The following is a 19,766-nucleotide window of genomic DNA, read 5'->3' on the forward strand; positions in this document are numbered from 1 at the left end:
AAGAAAATAGAACTCTAAAGAAGAAATAATAGGTAAACCAAAAAGAGATCACCAATATAATGAACAAACAAATAAACAGTGATAGCTCAGATCTTTGGACCCAGGAACATCATGGTGTGAGAACCACTGGTATATTTGATGAATATCTATTTCATAGTGTTATAAGATTTCAGACCTATGATTTTCAACCGATGGTATTAAGTAAGATAAGGCTGTATTTACTTCAATAAATAATGAATCAATTTAAAGAAAAATATTAAGGCAATAATGATACTAGTAGTATGTAAATATGGCAAAAAGCATGAAAGTTGTATGTAAATGACTGTCATTTGGGAAACCTATGTGGAGGCAGAGAAATGTGACAAAGTTCTGTCCTATCCCAGAGTCAGAGCCCACAGCCTAAAGACTAAATCTGCACAATTACAGAGTTGAGGCAGGCTAGAATGAGACTGGCATGGGTTGTCCAGGAAGATCTAATTCACAGGAGCACTGGGCAAGAATATGGTTCTGAAAGTTAAATATACCATTCTGATAAAATTATACATGAAAAAGCAGAAAAAAGAATTACCTTCTCTGGGTTGGTAGATGGCTGTGGTAAAGTAGAAAATAGATCCTCACTTACTAATCAAAGATATCAACTGAGAGGGGCATTTTGGCATCAACAATCTGAAAAAAGTGGGGATACTTCTGTATTCTGGTATCTGGGCAAAGAAGCTACAGGCAATTTCCTCACCCCAGAACCATCAACCTGATCTCTGTTAAGTATCTCAGTCAGGTAGAACTAATTCTGAATTCTGCTGTGTTTCTGGAAGGATCTAGAGTTACTCTGGCTTGCTACTCTTTGGTTGGTATCAAGACAAGATTATTAAAATCTACAGACATCTGAAGTATCTTTAGAAGAGCTGGGGTCCTGCTGGGGCAAGGAAAGTGCTGATGAAAATATTTACCATTTTTACTAATGGAAGATCATAGGCAATTATGAACTCATTCAGTTAACATTTACCAAGTTTCTTCTGTTTGCCAAATACTTTCTGTTTGGGATTGAAAAATGAATAAGACATACTGTCCTATCTTTAAGAGCATGTGATCTAGTGACACACTAAGTAACCAGTAAAATACAAGTGATAAATATCGTGGTGGAATTATGCCCAATAAGTTATGAGACATGAGTTGGTACAAATGGTTTTGCTTAGAGATTTTATCCTTTGAACTGTGTTTTGGAAGCTGAGGAGGAGGAATCAGCAAGAATGATGGGTACGACAAGAAGAGGGAAAGCACAAACAAAGACAAGGAGACAGAAGACAAGGACAAGGATTTCTCAAGGACATACATGAGAAAGTAGAATTTATGAATGAGAATAGAGGTAAACCTAAATAATGCACGTGTTAATTAGCTAACTGAGTAAACATTTATTGAACATTGCTATGCACAAAACAGGAATATAATGAAGAATCTTCAATAGATCTTCCTCTCAAGGAACTTAGAGTCTATAGGGAAGGAACACAGTGTACACAAATTGCTACTAGAGTTATAGAGTATTTCTAAGAGAATTTCAGAGGACTAATGATTTCTCTTTGGAGGAAATAATGGTTGAAAATGATAATTTTTTCAAGTTTAAAAATGCTGGGCCCGGGGCACCTGGGTGGCTCAGTGGGTTAAGCCTCTGCCTTCGGCTTGGGTCATGATCTCAGGGTCCTGGGATTGAGTCCCGCATCGGGCCCTCTGCTCTGCAGGGAGCCTGCTTCCTCTTCTCTCTCTCTCTGCCCGCCTCTCTGCCCACTTGTGATCTCTCTCTGTCAAATAAATAAAATCTTAAAAAAAAAAAATAAATAAAAATGCTGGGCCCATTTTCTCACTGTCTTCTCTTCTGAGTCCAATACAGAAAACCGTTGATAGAGAGGAAGTTTATTTCACAACAGAACGCTCATTATCAAAAGGGTGGGGTTTCCTGTTGAACTTCTAACACCAGAAACGTCATTGTGACTTATGTATGGGTCACAATTGAAAAATTGTTTGAGTACATTTTCTTAATTATGTAGACATGCACAAAATATTTATTCCTAGATATTTTTTTAAAAAATAAAATGTTTTTTTCTCACTGATTTTTTTCAGTACTGATCTAATTTTAACTTGCAAATTAATGAATTTCAATGGCTGATATCAGTGATTATTCCAGATTGGTGGAGCCTGAACCTCATAGGTACTTGGTAAATATTTGTCTACTAAATAAAATAATGTGTCATAAAAGAGGAGTTGACCCTAAACTATTTGTAACACAAAAACTATTTTTAGCAGAGAGTTTTGTTAGAGATGAATTAGGACAAAAAACAAGCTTAAGCATTTACCTGAAATCAAGATACAATTACAAATTTTGCGCTTAAAAATCTCGAAAGGACAATTCTCTCCTCCTCTTTCCTTTCTTGTTTCTCGCTCCCCCTAATCCTTCCAATTCAAAGAATTAATTTGGTCAGACTTATCCCAGACAGATGACTAAACAGATTCACTACAGTGTAGGAAAAACCAGCCTTAGAGAAGCCTTTGACATTCAAACAAACAAACAAAACAATATAAGTGACCTCACCTTTGAGGTATTTATGCCAAAGCAAAGAGGAGCAGTGACAAAAGCTATTCATTCAAGTAGGTCAATCTAGAAAACCTTTCACAAAGAGTCAAAGCAGTGATCTCTCCCCTGCCTTTGGTAACATTCTGAGTGGTTCATTATCCAGACTCTCATGGGAGGTATTTCCTGAATCAAAGCTCAGCAGAATGGAATGGACTCTTCTTGCTCTTATCAGTGTCAGTCAGTCAATGTCACAATTTTTTTTTTTTACCAAGGTATATATTCAGGTTCTTCCCTTTAGATAGCTCTCCTAGCATCTATTATTTTTCCTGGAGCTTTTATTTATTTATTTTTTTAAAGATTTTATTTATTTATTTGTCAGAGAGAGAGAGAGAGAGAGAGAGAGAGAAATCACAAGTAGGCAGAGTGGCAGGCAGAGACAGAGGGAGAAGCAGGTTCCCTGCCGAGCAAGGAGCCCGATGTGGGACTCGATCCCAGGACGCTGGGATCATGACCTGAGCGGAAGGCAGCCGCTTAACCAACTGAGCCACCCAGGCGTCCCTTCCGGGAGCTTTTAAAATGCTTTATATAACCAAAATATTGTCCCTCAGTGATTCAAAGATGAGAGATAAAAGGATTTCTTTCTGCCACAGCCATGGCCACATAATTTGAAGGGTCCATGGTCTCTGAAAGAGGTTCATAGTAGTTAGGAGTGTGGGTTCTGCAGCCAGCCTACCCAATTTTTTATCCCAGCTCCACTACTATGGGACCTTGGGCATTCAATCTCATTGTGTCTCAGATCCTTTTACAAATGGGGGTAATAATACCCATTTTGTGGGATTATTGCAAAGACTAAATGAGTTAATTTACATAAGAGCACTTAGAATAGTTACTAAAACATGGTGAAGACTTAGGAGTTTTGGTTATTTATTTATTTATTTATTTAAATTATCAAAAGCAGCAGAAAAAGATACCAAGGGGTTTGTACTTGATGAAATGGAGTGAGGTGGTGAAAAGCGCGTGCTGGATAGTAGATGTGCTGTTTATGAAGGAAAGAGATAAGAACTGTTGCCCAGGACCTTGATACATAAGTGACAACACAGGAAAGAAACTATGCACAGACTGGGAAGCCCCTAGGGAGACTATCAAAGCCCTGATGATTTCCATGCAGAATTCTGGCAGATAACAGGATCTAAGCTTGAGAGAAGGGGGACTACCAGAGCCTTCAAGAGAAATCCCAGGTTTCAGAGGTAGACATAATCAGACTTTCACATTCGGAGCATCCATAGGGAAAAAATTACAATAATGGGTATGAGAAAGCTTAAGACAAGACAAGATGGGTGAATCATCTGGATGGGGTTTTAATCCATTGGCCAGGGAAGGCAGAATAACTCTGGAAGAAAGCTGTTGTTATGCAAATATCAGGAGGTGATGGTATTATTATTCATAATAACAGTGGCTTAGCAGTGATGATGATGATGATTTTAATTGTAGCACCAGATGTGATGAGACTTGCTTAAAATCTGTGATGTGAGTAGAAATACTAACTAAAAGTTGTGCGAAAGATTAAATGAAGATTTGTGCTTCCTTCTATGTTTCATGTTCTGACAAGCTGTTTGTCTTGTTTCTGTAACTCCACATTATGCAAATGAGAAAGACATAATGTTTCATAAATGAAAAGTTGACTGATGTCATAATTAAAATAACTGGTGTTTTAGTTGATAAGAGTTCAAAAGGGGATAATCAAGGGCAGAGAGAGCTACTCTCCAAATTCTGCTCATTAATGCAAATTTACATAGTGAAGTTCCATGAGAAGCTTTTCCTTGAAGGAAATTTTAGAGTACTGAGGTAATTAAAACCTGATGAGGACCAAAAAGGATGTACAAGCCATTGACCTGGGCTACTGAAGATAAAGTGGCCAGAATGATACTGCACCCACTTTGGCCAACACAGCTTATTTTATCGGTACATTTTCCCTCTCTTACTAATATGTATATTTTTAAATTAAATTGAATTAATTTTTTTGTGTGTGTGTTCCAAAATTCATCATTTATGCACCAGACCCAGCACTCCTTGCAATACATGCCCTCCTTAATACCCACCACCAGGCTCATCCAACCCTTCAGATTTCTCCCAACTCACTTCTCCTCCCCATCTCCCAATGTCCTCTGTGTTATTCCTTATGCTCCACAAGTAAGTGAAACCATATGATAATTGACTCTCGCTGCTTGACTTATTTCACTCAGCATAATCTCTTCCAGTCCAATCCATGCTGATACAAAAACTGGATATTCATCCTTTCTGATGGAGGCATAATACTCCATTGTATATACGGACCACATCTTCTTTATCCATTCATCCGTTGAAGGGCATCTTGGTTCTTTCCACAGTTTGGCGACTGTGGCCATTGCTGCTATGGACATTGGGGTACAGATGGCCCTTCTTTTCACTACATCAGTTTTTTGGGGGTAAATACCCAGTAGTGCAATTGTGGGGTCATAGGATAGCTCTATTTTTAATTTCTTAAGGAATCTCCACACTATTTTCCAAAGTGGCTGCACCAACTTGCTTTCCCACCAATAGTGTAAGAGGACTCCCCTTTCTCCACGTCCTCTCCAACACTTGTTGTTTACTGTCTTGTTGATTTTGGCCATTTTAACTGGGATAAGGTGGTATCTCAATGTGGTTTTGATTTGAATCTCCCTGATGGCTAATGATGATGAACATTTTTTCACGTGTCTTTTAGCCATTTGTGTGTCTTCCTTACTAAGATTTTTAGTTAAGCTTCATTTATCCTTAATCATTCTTTTCCTACTGTGGTTTAACAACAAATTTTGACCTCCACAAAAAAGCAGGTCTTGTTTCGAACATTGAAGCATGCACTGATGTATTAGCTACAAATACTTTTTAATGAACAAGTTCTACTGTCACTATAATGACCAGTGGGAAATACATGATTATACTCATATGTAAAATTTGAGAAACAAAAGAGATCAACATAGGGGAAGGAAAGGAAAAATGAAATAAGAGGCAAATAGAGAGGGAGGCAAAACATAAAAGACTCTTAAATGTAGAGAATAAACTGAGGGTTGCTGGAAGAGAGTTAGGTGGGAGGATGGGCTAACTGGATGATGGGTGTTATGGAGGGCACTTGTTGGGATGACACTGGCTGTTATATGTAAGTGATGAATCACTAATTCTACTCTTGAATCCAATACTATACTATATATTAACTTACTTGAATTTAAATAAAAATAAATAAAATAATGTAAAATTTAAAATGTGAAAAGAAAATGAAGGAAAGCCTTTCTTGAGTCAGAAGAAACTATTGAAAGAAGGGTGTGATACTGCTGGAGAAGTCACATGAGTGTCAAAAAGGAAGGGTAATGATAGGTAGGAAATTTTGACAGGTTCAGTGAACAATAACTGTCAGGAGTTTTTACATCTAGTCAAAACATATTTTGAGCTGCCAGAGCTTTTTAGTGTCTTCCTTCCTGCCTTCCTTCCTTTCTTTGTTACTTTAGCAGCTTTATTGAGATATAATTCTTATACTCTACAGTTCACTCATTTAAAGTGTACAACTTGACGGTTTTTAGTTTTTAGTATATTCTCAAAGTTGTGTAACATCACAACAATCAATTTTCAAAACTTTTATCACCCTAAACAGAAACTCTGTACCCATTAAGAGTCCCTCTCTATTTTTTCCTAACTCCCTGACTCTAGACAGCCATAAATCTATTCTCTGTCTCTATAGATTTGTTTATTCTTGACATTTCACATAAACAGAATTATATAATATATGGTCTTTTGTATTTGTCCTCCATCACTTAGCATAATATTTTCAAAATTTATCAGTATGATAGCATGTATTACCCCATACCATTTTCCATAGTGGAAGGTAGGACTTCATTTGTGTTTATTGCCAAATAATAATCCATTTTATGATATGTTATATTTTATTTGTACATTGATCAGCTAATGGACACTTGAATTGTTCCTACTTTTTGGCTGTTATGAATAATGCTGCTGTAAACATTCATGTTCAAATTTTTGTGTGGACATGTGTTTTCATTTCTTTTTCATATAGAGATAAGAGTGAAACTTCTGGGTCATATGATAACGCTATGCTTAACATTAAGAGGAACTGCTAAACTTTTCCAAAGTGTCTACACAATTTTACATTCCTATCAACAATGTAAAAATGTTATAATTTCTCCACATCTTCATTAATCTTTTCTGTTTTTCTCTTTCCCTTTCCATGGTAGCTTTTGTTTCTCTTTTCTTCATTCTACTCATTTCTTCTGCTTTGTTCTTATTGTATCACCTTCTTTCTACCATAATCTGTTCATTTCTTATTAAACTCTTCCTTTACTTTTTTAAATCACATTTTTAAAAAGCAAGTATATATGTTAATAAAATTATCTACAATTTTCTAGATTACCCACTCTCTGAAACTCAGAATCATAGAACATCTCCCTCTGCACAACTGCTTCACAAAGCCAATCTACTTCTGAATTGTCTTTCCCATTTGGCCCCTTCTTTTCATGTCCTTTACACCATCCTACTTCAGGCATTAGATGTATTTCATTTGGACAATCACAGTAGCCATTAATAGATCTCTTTATCTATTAATTAATTATCTAGATAATTTCCCCTTAAATACATTCTACAATGTTGCTGCCAGAATTATTTTCCAATTATACAGTTCTAATAGTGTGACTCTCTCATTCAAAATCTCTCAACTATTTCTCATTATGCAGACCATAAATTCTCTGGATTAGTATTCATTCATTCATCCAATCGTTCATTGAGGAAATATTTAGAGAGATCTCATTATGTGCTAAGAGCTGATTCTGCTCCCGGAAAAACTGTGGCAAACAAGACTGGCAAGTTTCCTCCTTTTGTGAAGCTCACAAGCTAGTGGAAGGAGGCCAAAAATAAAACAAGCCAAAGAATAAGTCTCAACTCTTGAAAACAAAGTATATTAATGAATAGAGAGCGAGTGGAAGCTGGGGGGAGAGGGTGCTTAACTGAGTAGTGGGGAGTTATCCCTGGAGAGATGCCATTTCAGCTGAGAGATGAATTGCGAAGATGAATTGAGAAGTGAATTGGGAAGCTTCTAGAAGAACTAGGTAAAGAGCAACAAGGTGGCAGCAAGATTCTAGAGATGGAACAAAAGTGATCTTCCTGAGTTCCTGAAAGAAATCAGGCCAGAGTGCTGGATCATGGTAGATCCAAGAAAGAGGAGAAAAAGTTCAGCCAGAGAGACAAGCAAGGATCAGATCATGGACCCTGAAGGTGATGACAAAGTACTGATAATTCTAAGAGTTATAGGAACCCACTGGACAACTTTAAGTATAGGTAGTGTCTTTCATTTATTGTGTCTAACTTACTTTTGGGTTCTTACTTCCCTGCACATGTGCTAGTCTGTTCCTTACATTCACCCCTTCTACCTCAAATATTCTTTCTTCCTCTGTGTTTCTAACCTCCTCTTTTTGCAGCTGCTGGCATTACCATTTCTGGAAACCTTTCAATGTGCTACTTGAATGCCTTCTCCCTCTTTTAAGGTCCAGTTCCTTTCACTGCAATCCCATTCCAGTTAGAAGCAACCTTGAAGCTTCCTTTACATATTTTGCTATACAACAAAATTGGTCATGTTCTATTTCATATTCTGGCTATCTGTACCACTTTGTCCTTCTCCCCACCTCAGCTGCCCAGTCTCACACTATGCTCTATGTCTTGTCATTGCCAATAGTGTCAATTCCTCCATAATCTAAATTTTAATCACCCAACTCTGCAACTACCACAACTGCCTTAGTACCCCACTGGAACTTATAAACAACACATCCTACAATGTTTTCACTGTCTCCCATCACCCTCATGTTGGCATTGCTCTCTTACTTGGCAAAAAGCCCATGGTCCCTAATTATACTCATTCCTGGCATACACCCTCAGTCTTGTAGTCTTCTCTCTCTATATCATAATCATATAGCAAAACTCCAACCATGGTTAAAAACAAATTTCACCTACTTTGTGTTTATACAAATATGGCTGGAGAAAAAATACTCAATTTTGCTGATGAGTCTCTTTTTAAATTGCAGGAGCATTAACTTCAAGTTGGCCTCAGTGCTTCCTAGGCATCATACTTCCTTAGTTATTCTCTCTTTCTACTACTGTGAGAAATAGAGGATTATTTCATACCTTATCTTCTCAAATCTTTAATACCTCCTCTTTCATCTTCACCCGCAGCTGATGGCCTTAAAACCATTTCACTGAGAAAATAGAAATAATTAGAAGATAGCATCCATTAACCCATCAGCTATCACCATTGTGCCTTTTTTTTTTTAAATCTCTTATTTCTGTGCCCATGTTCTCTGTCTTTCTTCTACTTACAACATTAATGTTTAACACAGTGTTTGGCCCAATGTGGGCAATAAATTCTGGTTTATTCTTTGAAGTGACATTGCTCTGCTTTCTTCAGAGACAATGAAATTTAAGTGAAGGGTATATGGAATAAGGAGTGAAAAGATTGGTTCTAGTCTTGTCTTCCTACAATTTGTCAGAATCACTTTGAAAAGATGTCAAGAATTAAGACATTATCTAGATAATTAAGAGGAAAATCTCCTACTTTCTCTGATTGCCCAGATGGTTTTCTCAACATCCCACACATCTGTTTAATCTGTCCTGTATATGTCACATATTAAGAGGGTCTCTGGGTTGATGTCTCATGAGGAAGAAGAAGCTGATAGTAGCTGATTTATTGGGTTCACCTTAATGCATGCATCATGCACTGTTATGGGTCAGGCTCTTAAGAATATGTTTGAGGACAGCACAGTGTTACAATATTTTCTGCAGTTTTACATGATATTTAACCTCTTCTAGCCAATCCTGCATGTATCTTATAGTCTTCAACAGAAAATAGGCAATGTTTTTCTCACATTACTTTTTTTTTAAGAGGTTGCTTTAATCACAGTAGCCTCACCAGCTCTCTGAAGAGAGGTTGGTCGCATGTGTGGGTTGGGAAATAGCCCTGTATGTTTTTAGACAAAATGCCTTTGCACTCACTAGTCACGTAACCTCACCTCATTTATTAGAGCCCGAGTTTATTAATCTGGAAAATGCAGATGACTCCTACAGAGATATGAGAATGAATAAAGAGCAAGTGCTTGCTTGAGGTTAGCTATTGCTATCAGGTTTGAATGAAGACTTGCTGATCCTACTGAACAAAATGGGATGGTTTGAAAAGTGTAAAAAAAAAAGAAAGAAAGAAAAAAAGAAAAAGGAAAAAAAAAGTGTAAACATTCTGCTCTGACCAAGGCAGTCCAGTCACCACACAGAAATCACACTCATTTGGGAGAGTCCTGTCGATGTGGTAACCAAGCGTACAGATAGTTCTCTCATCTCATTTCCTATTACTCATCTTCACACTTCAGTGGCAAAATTCCTGCCCAAGGATGACTATATTCCTTCAGTTAAATATAAATGGCATTTCTATATATCTGATAAGCTATCTTTAATTGTTGGGAGTTCTTTCTGTCTGTGTTTGATAAAATTTACACAGTGTAATCAGAGCCTCCTGAGGGTGGTTCTAGAGACTCTTAGGGCCCCTGAGAAGATAGGGAGTGGTCCTTTACTCAAAGATGCCCCACCTTATTTCAAACAGGTTTGGGAGAACAAAGGGTGAAGTGGAAGAGTAGAAGGGTGAGGCAGAGGTCACCCTAACAATAATAATAATGATGATGATAGCTTTCTTTTATATAGCACTTTAGAGTTTTTAAAGAGCTTTAGCTTTACCCTGTAACCCTTGATCCATCCCACATCTAGTAAGGTTCACATAGTAAATATGATTTACTCATTTTTCACTTGAGGCTATAAGAATTTACCCAAGAACATAAAAGTACTAATTATTTGAGCCCACTCAAGTTCCTTGTCTTCTACTTATGAGCATTTTCCTCCGTGGAACACAGGTCCTAATCCAAAATTACTACAGCAATGACCAATGGGGTGTGTTACAAAAATAGAAGTTTGGGGAAGTAAATTTTGCTGAGCAGAATTATACTAAAAAACAATTTTATACTAAAAAACAATTTCAGCCTCAGTACAAAGATCTGGAAGAACCCCAAGAATCAGAAAAGTAGTACATGACAACAATTAAGAGCTTCTAGTACTTTGTGGAGTAACCATAGCAACCATGGCCTTACAGTTGAGCTGATCAGCAGACCATGTAGGAGAAGCATGCTTGAGTCACATGTCTCAAGATAGTGAGAACACTAGCTGTCTGGGCTGTGACCTTCAGAGCACCCCAAAAAGAGGGAGAGGACAGAAAATGATTATTCCTGGTTGGAGAGACATAAAATCCTTTGGGGAAGAGACAATTCACTTATAAGTGGGACGCAATGAACCATTCTATTGGGTCTGTTCTCTGAAATCTGAGTAGGAGTTCAAGTCAAAGAAGTATTATAAACTTATAAAAAAGTATTATAAATGTCTAGAAAATCATTTTGATCATTTGTTATATGATGCATCTGACACTAGGGTTATTATAAAATCCTACTGATACATTCTCAATGGCACCTTCATTGAGCCCATTAATAATGATAACCTTTTACCTTTGTAATCTTTTATAGTTTTCATGGTGTTTATCTCAAATATCAGTACAATGGTAAAAGCAGGTCTTACGTATGCTCTAATGGCACACAGGTATTAACTAGAAGAATTTTAATTCAGGTGTTCTGACCCTCAACCCAGTGTTTCTTCCATGCTATTTGCTCCAAACTGCTATTTATTTTGGAATGGGAGTATTTCAGTAATCTGCATTTTAATTTATCAGTTCTTTATAAAATAGAGAATATTTAGAGAGGGCAAGATTATTTTCCCAGAGAGTTGGCATTTGAGCTTGGAATTGCAAGAATTACAGAGGATTCCATTTGATAAACTTGAAAGGATTGGCAAATTCAGGTTGTTACTATCAAAGCATATTTAATTGTAGTCATTATAAAAAGCAACAATGAAACCTAAAAATAAAAAAAATTGTGTTCCTTGTTTGTGATATATTTTTATGAGTGCTGAAGTATATAAGTAGCCTCCATAATAAACGCACAAAATGAGGATTTGTTTTAAAAAGTAGGGCTTCTAATCTGCATTTTCTTGAAGATGTCAACCTGGTCAAAAACAAAACAAAACAAAACAAAACAAAACAAAACAAAACAACTATTACATTAACCAAGGAGGCATTCTGCATTGTTAGTCTAATGACCCTAGTCTAAAATTGCCCTCTCCCACTTCCCTATTTATATAATATCTACTCATCTTTAAGACCTTATTCAAGTGCTCTATTTGAAGTGTTCAAATTCTGTCCTGCTTAAAATTAGTTGTTTTATTTGAGTTGTTTTCCAGATTTCAGTTGCAATATCACAATCTTTTGCTATAAGCACTAATATCTCTATCAATTTTCTTAAAATTTTAAAATGAACTTATTTTTAATATAGCCAATCCCTAAGCAATAATACCCACCAATACTGAGTTTGATAGAGTAGTTTTATTTTCTCAATCATACATTAAAATAAATCCTACCTAAAGTCATTTCATATTATCACCAGCACAAGTATTGGTCTTTTAGGTAATGCTGCTGAAATTACATTGATTATACCTGTACTTAACATTTATTCATTTTAAAATTGTATTGTATTTATTACTATTTATTCTCTCAATCTTTTCTTTACCAGAAATCAGTTTTTCCTTAACCCCCTATCAGGAACCCAGTTAATAGTCTTGTCCTTGGTAGGAGTTGAGTACATTTATTGTTCTTATTGTTGAAATAAAATAATTTTAAGTTCATCTTATTAGTATTTATATTCTTGGTTTGCATAAGAAATATTCTGTATCCATTCACTACAACCCCTGTGTATGAGTTTGAAATTTGATGTCTGGTTCATTTACTAAAACTGGAGATCAAGACTTCATTTTAACTCAGTAATATGTCAATATCTAGGAAATTTGGAAGGTATTTTTACTTAGATGGCTAATAAACTGGGAAATAGCATACAGACTGTGCTGTGAATTCATGAAATAAGATTAATTGTGGATGGATTAGGCAATAGTACATCCAGGTTACAAACTGTTCTTTCACAAGTCTATAAATAATTATTGCACACAACTTATTCCTACAGGGACATTTGAAATATTGTACTATGCCAACACTATTCAAAAGTACTAAAAACAAAACAAAACAAAAAAACATTGTGTTTTACTTAAATGCCACACCAAGAGAAGACCTCTCCTTTTAGAAACTTCCCTGTTTGAATACATTTTGTCTTTTTCACTGTTTTAAGTTGTTTGATAATAACCATTGATAAAAAATTGATAATTTTGCTTATAAACTTCATGGAGCTAAGAAAGATAAGTCATTCCACATGATCTTGGCTGATTTTTACTTTTTGCTTCCATATTTTTGAACGAGATATTCACAAAATGACATGCAGAACTAGACATCATCAAAAGAAACAGTAATCTGACAACTTTAAAAAAATGAGGGGAAAAGCTAATGTTGGATCAAGTCTTCTGTTTACCCATTTTTCATAACTAAAATGAAAGTTGAGTGGCAAATTGGAAAGTTTATGTTACAAATATGAAAAGGAGTAGGTAGGTTAACTTATAAACATGAATAAAACTATTCAATATGCACTCTTTAATCTAGCAGTTTTACTTTAGCATTTAAAAATGATTACTGAGTTTATATTAATGTCAGATACTTCCAGTAACCGAGATTATAGCAGTGAATAAGCCAGATACTGTATCAAATTAATTTTTGTATTTTTAGCACCTAGCATATGGCAGTGCTCAAGACTTTTCTCTGTTGAAATAATAGGAAAAAAGGAAGACTCTGAGAAGAATTTTAAAGAAGATTAAGTAACATTTAAGATATGGGCAAGGAATAAAAAGTCTGAAAACCACAGAGGGAAATGAGGAGGAAAGTAAAATGTGATATGATAATGAAAGATAGAGGATATTCTAGGAAGGACTGATCCATAGTGTCATGTGCTATTGAGAAATCAAATATGATGAAAATTTAAGAAACCCATAGATTTAAGCAGTAGTGAATCACTGGTGTCTGCGACAGGAGAAGGAACAGAGTAGTGACATTATAAAGCAAATGTTAGTGGATCTGAGGAAAAATTGGGAGTGAAAAGACAGGACAGCAGATATAAAATTTTTTTTTTTCCATGAATTTGACTACGGATGGGAAGAGAGAGATAAGTCAGCAAGGCGTTTGGGGTGGATGGAGGAATTTTTTTGCCTTATGATTGGAACAGTTTTGCAGATGCTTACAATGCTGTTAACTAGCTAATAGAGATCCTGAGTTTGGGAGGATATTTGAAGGATCCTGGATTCTAAACTTGGGTTCCTGCATATCAAATTGCCATTTGTAGGGGTCAAAAGTGGTCATGAATTGATATTTCATATGGTTAAACCTAGTAGATTAGAGAACTTGGATGCACTGTAGGCATCCTCTTAGAGTTGAATGGATATAGATAGGTTTGTTGGTTTGATGTCAGGAAGTTGAAGGAATTTTCATCTAATTGATCAGTCACATTAGTAGAAATGTGAGAGGCCGGGTGGTAAGAATTGGAAATTTGAAGGTGCTGGAGGAGGTGGAGATAGTCATTGTGGAAAATGGAAGTACAGTCGAGGGGGATATAATAGGAATGTTGGTTAGTGCTCAGTCCTCAGATGAACTCGCACCTCTTGGAAACTTGTGAATTTTCTGTGCATTTCTCAGTGGTCTGGGCAAGGGTGAGTCATTGTTCAGACAGTCATAGCCTCTCTAGAATTTATCTAGGTATGAGTGATGAAAAACACAGGACAATAGAATTTAATGGGGTTTGGCATCATTAAAAAATTTGTTGAGAGACACGTGGGTGTCTCAGTTGGTTAAGTGTCTGCCTGGGGCTCAAGTCATGATCCCAGAGTCCTGGAGTTGAGCCCCCATTGCATCAGGCCCCCTGCTTAGTGGGGAATCTGCTTATCCCTCTCCTTTTCCTCCTTCCTCCACTTGTGCTCTTTTGGGTGCTCTCTCTTTCTCTTTCTCAAATAAACAAAATCTTCACAAAAATTTGTTGAAATGATGAACATAAGGATCATAAGAAAAACAAAAAAGAACATGTATGTGTGTGATGGGGGTGGCAACTGATGGGTATGGAGAATTTACAAATTTTGGGGACACCTGCCTGGCTCAGTCGTAGAGCATGCGATTTTTGATTTTAGGATTGTAAATTCGAGCCCCATGTTGGTTGTAGAGATTATTTAAAAAATAAAATCTGGGGCACCTGGGTGGCTCAGTGGGTTAAGCTTCTGCCCTTGGCTCAGGTCATGATCTCAGGGTCCTGGTCGAGCCCCACATTGGGCACTCTGCTCAGCAGGGAGCCTGCTTCCTCCTCTCTCTCTGCCTGCCTCTCTGCCTACCTGTGACCTTTGTCTGTCAAATAAATAAATAAAATCTTTAAAAAAAATAAAATCTTAAAAAAAAAGAATTTACAGATTAGAAAAGCCAATGAATAAAAAAAAAAATACCCTTATGCATTAACAGTAACTAAGACTTCAAGAAGGAAGGTTAGGATAGGGATAGTTGTCCAAAGTTATGATTCACGAAGTGTAATTCCAAGTCATGACAAAGTCTAGGTGTAGACACAAGAGTAGTATTTGAAGAAAATATTATAGAGATGAGGATATCAAGGAAATAAATGACTAAGATGTTGTAAATCAAACACAGGCCCTGATGTTTCCTAGGGTAGATGTAGGACTTGAAGTAGAGAAAGAGATGGGGAAGCAAGTGCCAGTCTTCATTAACGGGGCGGGGGGGTCATAATCATGGATCCATAGGGACCACCATACAGAAAGGAAAGAGAACAGAAAGTAAACTATGTGAAGCTCAGAGAAACAAGCCAGTTTGCAAGAGCATTTACATGGGTGTGGAGAGCAATGGTCCCAGGTGGCATCGGAGAGTCAGGAGGACAAAGACTAAATCTTCAATAGTAAACCCTTACTTGAGATGGTTGTAAAAAATAGTGTGTCCTAAAGATATGCAAAAAGAAAAGTTTACGATGTAGAGAAGTTTGTTAAGGAATGACATTCCAGAAATTGTGAAAGTGCAGATTACTTATCCTAAAGAAACAATTTTGAATGTGTGCAAAATTAGCCAGAAGTATGTTCATTATTACAGTGTTGTTTACAATATATGTGTCCATTTTACCGAGATTGAAAAATAAAAAGATAGAAGAGATTTAAATTAAAGATATCTAGAATGACATTTTCCTATAAAAATATTTAACCACAGAAAAACAGATGTTTATATCTTGTTAAGTCTTATTTTTAAAAAATATATAAAAAGGAAAATACAAATGTATATCCATGTATAATGTGTGTGTGTTCTGATAAAACTTTAATTGGATTTTTAAACTTGGAATTATGTGACTTGAGAGATACAAATCACTCCTACTTAGGTTAGGGGCCATCTGTTGTCTCATTTTTTAAATTTTGTCCTAGTCCTACCTTGACAGTGAATTCCTGGAGCCCTAGGCACTATTACAGAAGATGAGGGAAATCTGTTATTTAAGTGACAAATTTGGTTTCCAAATGAAAAATCACCTAACAGTCTTTTTATGCCTATTGTTATAAGACCCAAACTTGATTTAATAATCAATGTGGGGAAGAACTTAAAATCCATCAATGGGTGTTACTACATGAAAAGAGACTCTAAGTGTTTGCCAGAGGCAGTAAGGGAGACAGGGAGAAATGAGTGAAAGTGGCCAAAAGGTACAAACTTCCACTTATAAAATAAAGTAATGGAAATGTACAGCAAAGCAACTATATTGTATATTTGGATGGGACTAAGAGAGTAGATCTTAAAAGTGCTCATCACAAGAAAAAAATTGTAACTGTATGGTGGTGGATGTTAACTAGATTTATTGTGGTAATCATTTCATAATGTAGACAAATATTAAATCATTATGTTGTATATCTGAAACTAAGACAATACTACATGTCAATTATAGCTCAATTAAAAAAAGAGACTAGGGGCGCCTGGGTGGCTCAGTGGGTTAAGGCCTCTGCCTTCGGCTCGGGTCGTGATCCCAGGGTCCTGGGATCGAGCCCCACATTGGGCTCTCTGTTCGGCGGGGAGCCTGCTTCCTCCTCTCTCTCTCTGCCTCTACCTCCTTGTGATCTCTGTCAAATAAATAAATAAAATCTTTAAAAAAAAAGAGACTAATATTTCTGTGTGAGACAGAGAGAAATGTAAAATTATTCAAAACCTCATTGTAGGAATAAGATAATCCAAGGAGTCTATCTCATAGTTACTCAGTTTTAGGAAAGAAAACAATGACTAAAATGATAAATGTATTTATACCTATTTATATCACTATATCTAATTTTTATTACTAATACAGAGTGACTTACTAGAAGAGTAATACAGAGTGACTTACTAGAAGAGTAATACTAATACAGAGTGACTTACTAGAAGAGTAAATAAAATATTTGTTTATATTTCTGTGGAAAATATTTCTATGGAAAAAAGTCTTGAAAGAGATATGAAATCCAGTTAAGTCAAATGGAGAAATTCCAAATAACCAGTACCTGATGAGTTAGTTGGATATTAGTCTCACATAAATTTGAAGAACAATTAAACCGTTCAATTAACATATTATGCGCCAAAGATTCTACTAGGGACTAACATGTGCAACAAGGAATAGGTATATTTTCTTCACATTACTCACAGGAGACAAAAACTAATGAAGATTTATTGTATATTTCAAATGGAGAAAACTCTGAGATTCAACTACACTGAGACATGGATTATCAATGGGAAGAGAGTAAGGACAGTTTTTCAACACTGCCCCCTCCGATCCAAGTACCCTTACCACTTACCATCCCTGGGAGCCTCAAAACTAAGAAAAACCAAAACCAATATGGCAAAACTCCATAAAGCAGACATAGTGATTTATCTGCATAGGGATACGGACAGTAGAATTTGTACGAATTTTGGACCTGGATCAGAAAATTTTGACAATCTTGACACTATCAAGAAATAGGAATGGAGAGGTCTAAATGGTTTCTTAGTCTATTGATCAGAGGTGGGTCTTTTGCTTTTCCCAGATTTTTACTTCAGCCTGTCTTCCCCATCTGTGTCCTTTTGTGTCACTCTCATTTCTCTCTTTACCTTTCTGATAGATTTTTTTTGCCTTTAACCAGCTGTAATACACAATTGACATTTGCATGAGCCTTAAAAGAAACTGAATTGTTTATTCATCCCTATCCCTATGCCTCTGGTGCCCAAAATGGTGACTGGTACATAGTAATTCTTTTTTTTTTTTTTTTTTTTCCAGAGGGAGAGAGAGTGAGGGGGGTGGAGGAGGAAAGGGAGAAGGAGAGAGAGAACATTAAGTAGGCTTCATGACCAGCATGGACACTCTCACAGGGCTCCATCTCAAGACTCTGAGATCATGGCCTGAGCCAAAATCAAGAGTTGGACACTTAACTGACTGAGCTACCCAGGCACCCCAGTATACAGTAGTTCTTGAGTAAATATTGGATTACTAAAGAAATTGAAGAGCAAAAAAGAGGAAAAAGATAGGCTTAATTCAGTTATCTTTATTATATGGAATCACCACATTTTTCCCCTACAGAATGGAGATACTTTTCAGAAAAATAAAAATAATATTAATAATGATCATCATCCTACTTCTATCTTCTATTACATTCTATTTAAAAAGTAAATCCTGGGGCACCTGGGTGGCTCAGTGGGTTAAAGCCTCTGACTTCGGCTCAGGTCATGATCTCAGGGTCCTGGGATTGAGCCCCGCATCGGGCTCTCTGCTCGGCGGGAAGCCTGCTTCCCTCTCTCTCTCTCTGCCTGCCTCTCTGCCTACTTGTGATCTCTCTCTCTCTGTCAAATAAATAAAATCTTAAAAAAAAAAAGTAAATCCTAATGTATGCCAGTATTAGAAGTAAAATCAATTAAGTGTGAAAAGTTGTTTTTGTTCCTTTGTTTTGTGTTATCTTTTAACAGTCTAAATATATTAATGTGTGGCTCTACAGTGAGCAGGCAGAAAGGGGAACATTTTGAATGACTGTAGAGAATAAAATCTGTTGGGGGATTGTGATCAAGAATTGAGTTTTAGGGGTGCCTGGGTGGCTCAGTGGGTTAAAGCCTTTGCCTTCGGCTCAGGTTGTGATCCCAGGGTCCTGGGAAAGAGCCCCGAGTCGGGCTCTCTGCCCCATAGGGAGCCTGCTTCCTCCCCCTCTCTCTCTGCCTGCCTCTCTGCCTACTTGTGATTTCTCTCTCTCTGTCAAATAAATTAAAAAAAATCTTAAAAAAAAGAATTGAGTTTTATACACAATATCCAATTAACAAAGGATATAGTAAATCTCTCGTTAAACATCTTGAGAAAAGTCATTTGTAATTCCCTCATTATCTGAGTAATTTGTACTAATTGATTCATATTTGTACATAAAGAATGTTCAAACTTGAGAAAAATGCAGAATGGATCAGATGTGGAGTGCAAACTAAAAAAATGTCTAAGATTTATTCTCTATAGACTTGTTCCAAATCTATTAAAATACAGAAATTTTAAGATTATTTGCTCTTACCTGCTTTTTACATTCTTATGTATAATTGTTCTTATATTGCTCTTTAAATTTTTATTTTAAAAAGCAAAGGATTTCTCAAAGGACATTAAGATTCTTATTCATTTTTTGAAACTTTAATGATGTTTATCAATTTCAGAATCGGTAAAATACAATACTTCCTATATAACTTGTGTATTTCCTCTCCAATGTGTCAATTAAATGCATACTTTAGAAATATCACAAACAATATTATATATTGTAGAGTCTTGATAAGAGTGAGAAAACACTTTCTGTCTTGCCACATCCTTCCACTCCTACAAATTTACACAATGTTACCTCAGGCTCTCTGTTTTCCCTTCCTCTCTCTGTGATTATCCCATTTTCATGTTAAAATTTCCAATGAAAATCCAACTTGTTAAACTTTTCAAATCCTAAATATGAAATTGTTAGCATGGTTTCCTGAAATAAAAAGCATTAACATTACTACTACACGTTATTATTTTCTTTAACACTAAAGGAAGAAAAGGTCTATTAAATTCCCAGTAATGATAATGTTCAGAACAAGAAACCACAACCTGAAACA

General features: G+C 36.2%; 1 protein-coding gene across 1 annotated transcript in view; it reads right to left on the reverse strand.

Moving 5' to 3' along the window:
* LOC125094189 (transmembrane protease serine 11G-like) overlaps positions 1 to 8,442 on the reverse strand; it is a 33,896-nt gene extending 25,454 nt beyond the window's left edge. The window contains exon 1 of the mRNA XM_047719862.1: positions 8,382 to 8,442. Coding sequence (XP_047575818.1) covers positions 8,382 to 8,442 — 61 coding nt within the window. The remainder of the gene's footprint in view (positions 1 to 8,381) is intronic.
* Between the last annotated feature and the right edge of the window lie 11,324 nt (positions 8,443 to 19,766).

This window comes from Lutra lutra, chromosome 2 (assembly GCF_902655055.1).
Source record: "Lutra lutra chromosome 2, mLutLut1.2, whole genome shotgun sequence".
Lineage (NCBI taxonomy): Eukaryota > Metazoa > Chordata > Mammalia > Carnivora > Mustelidae > Lutra > Lutra lutra.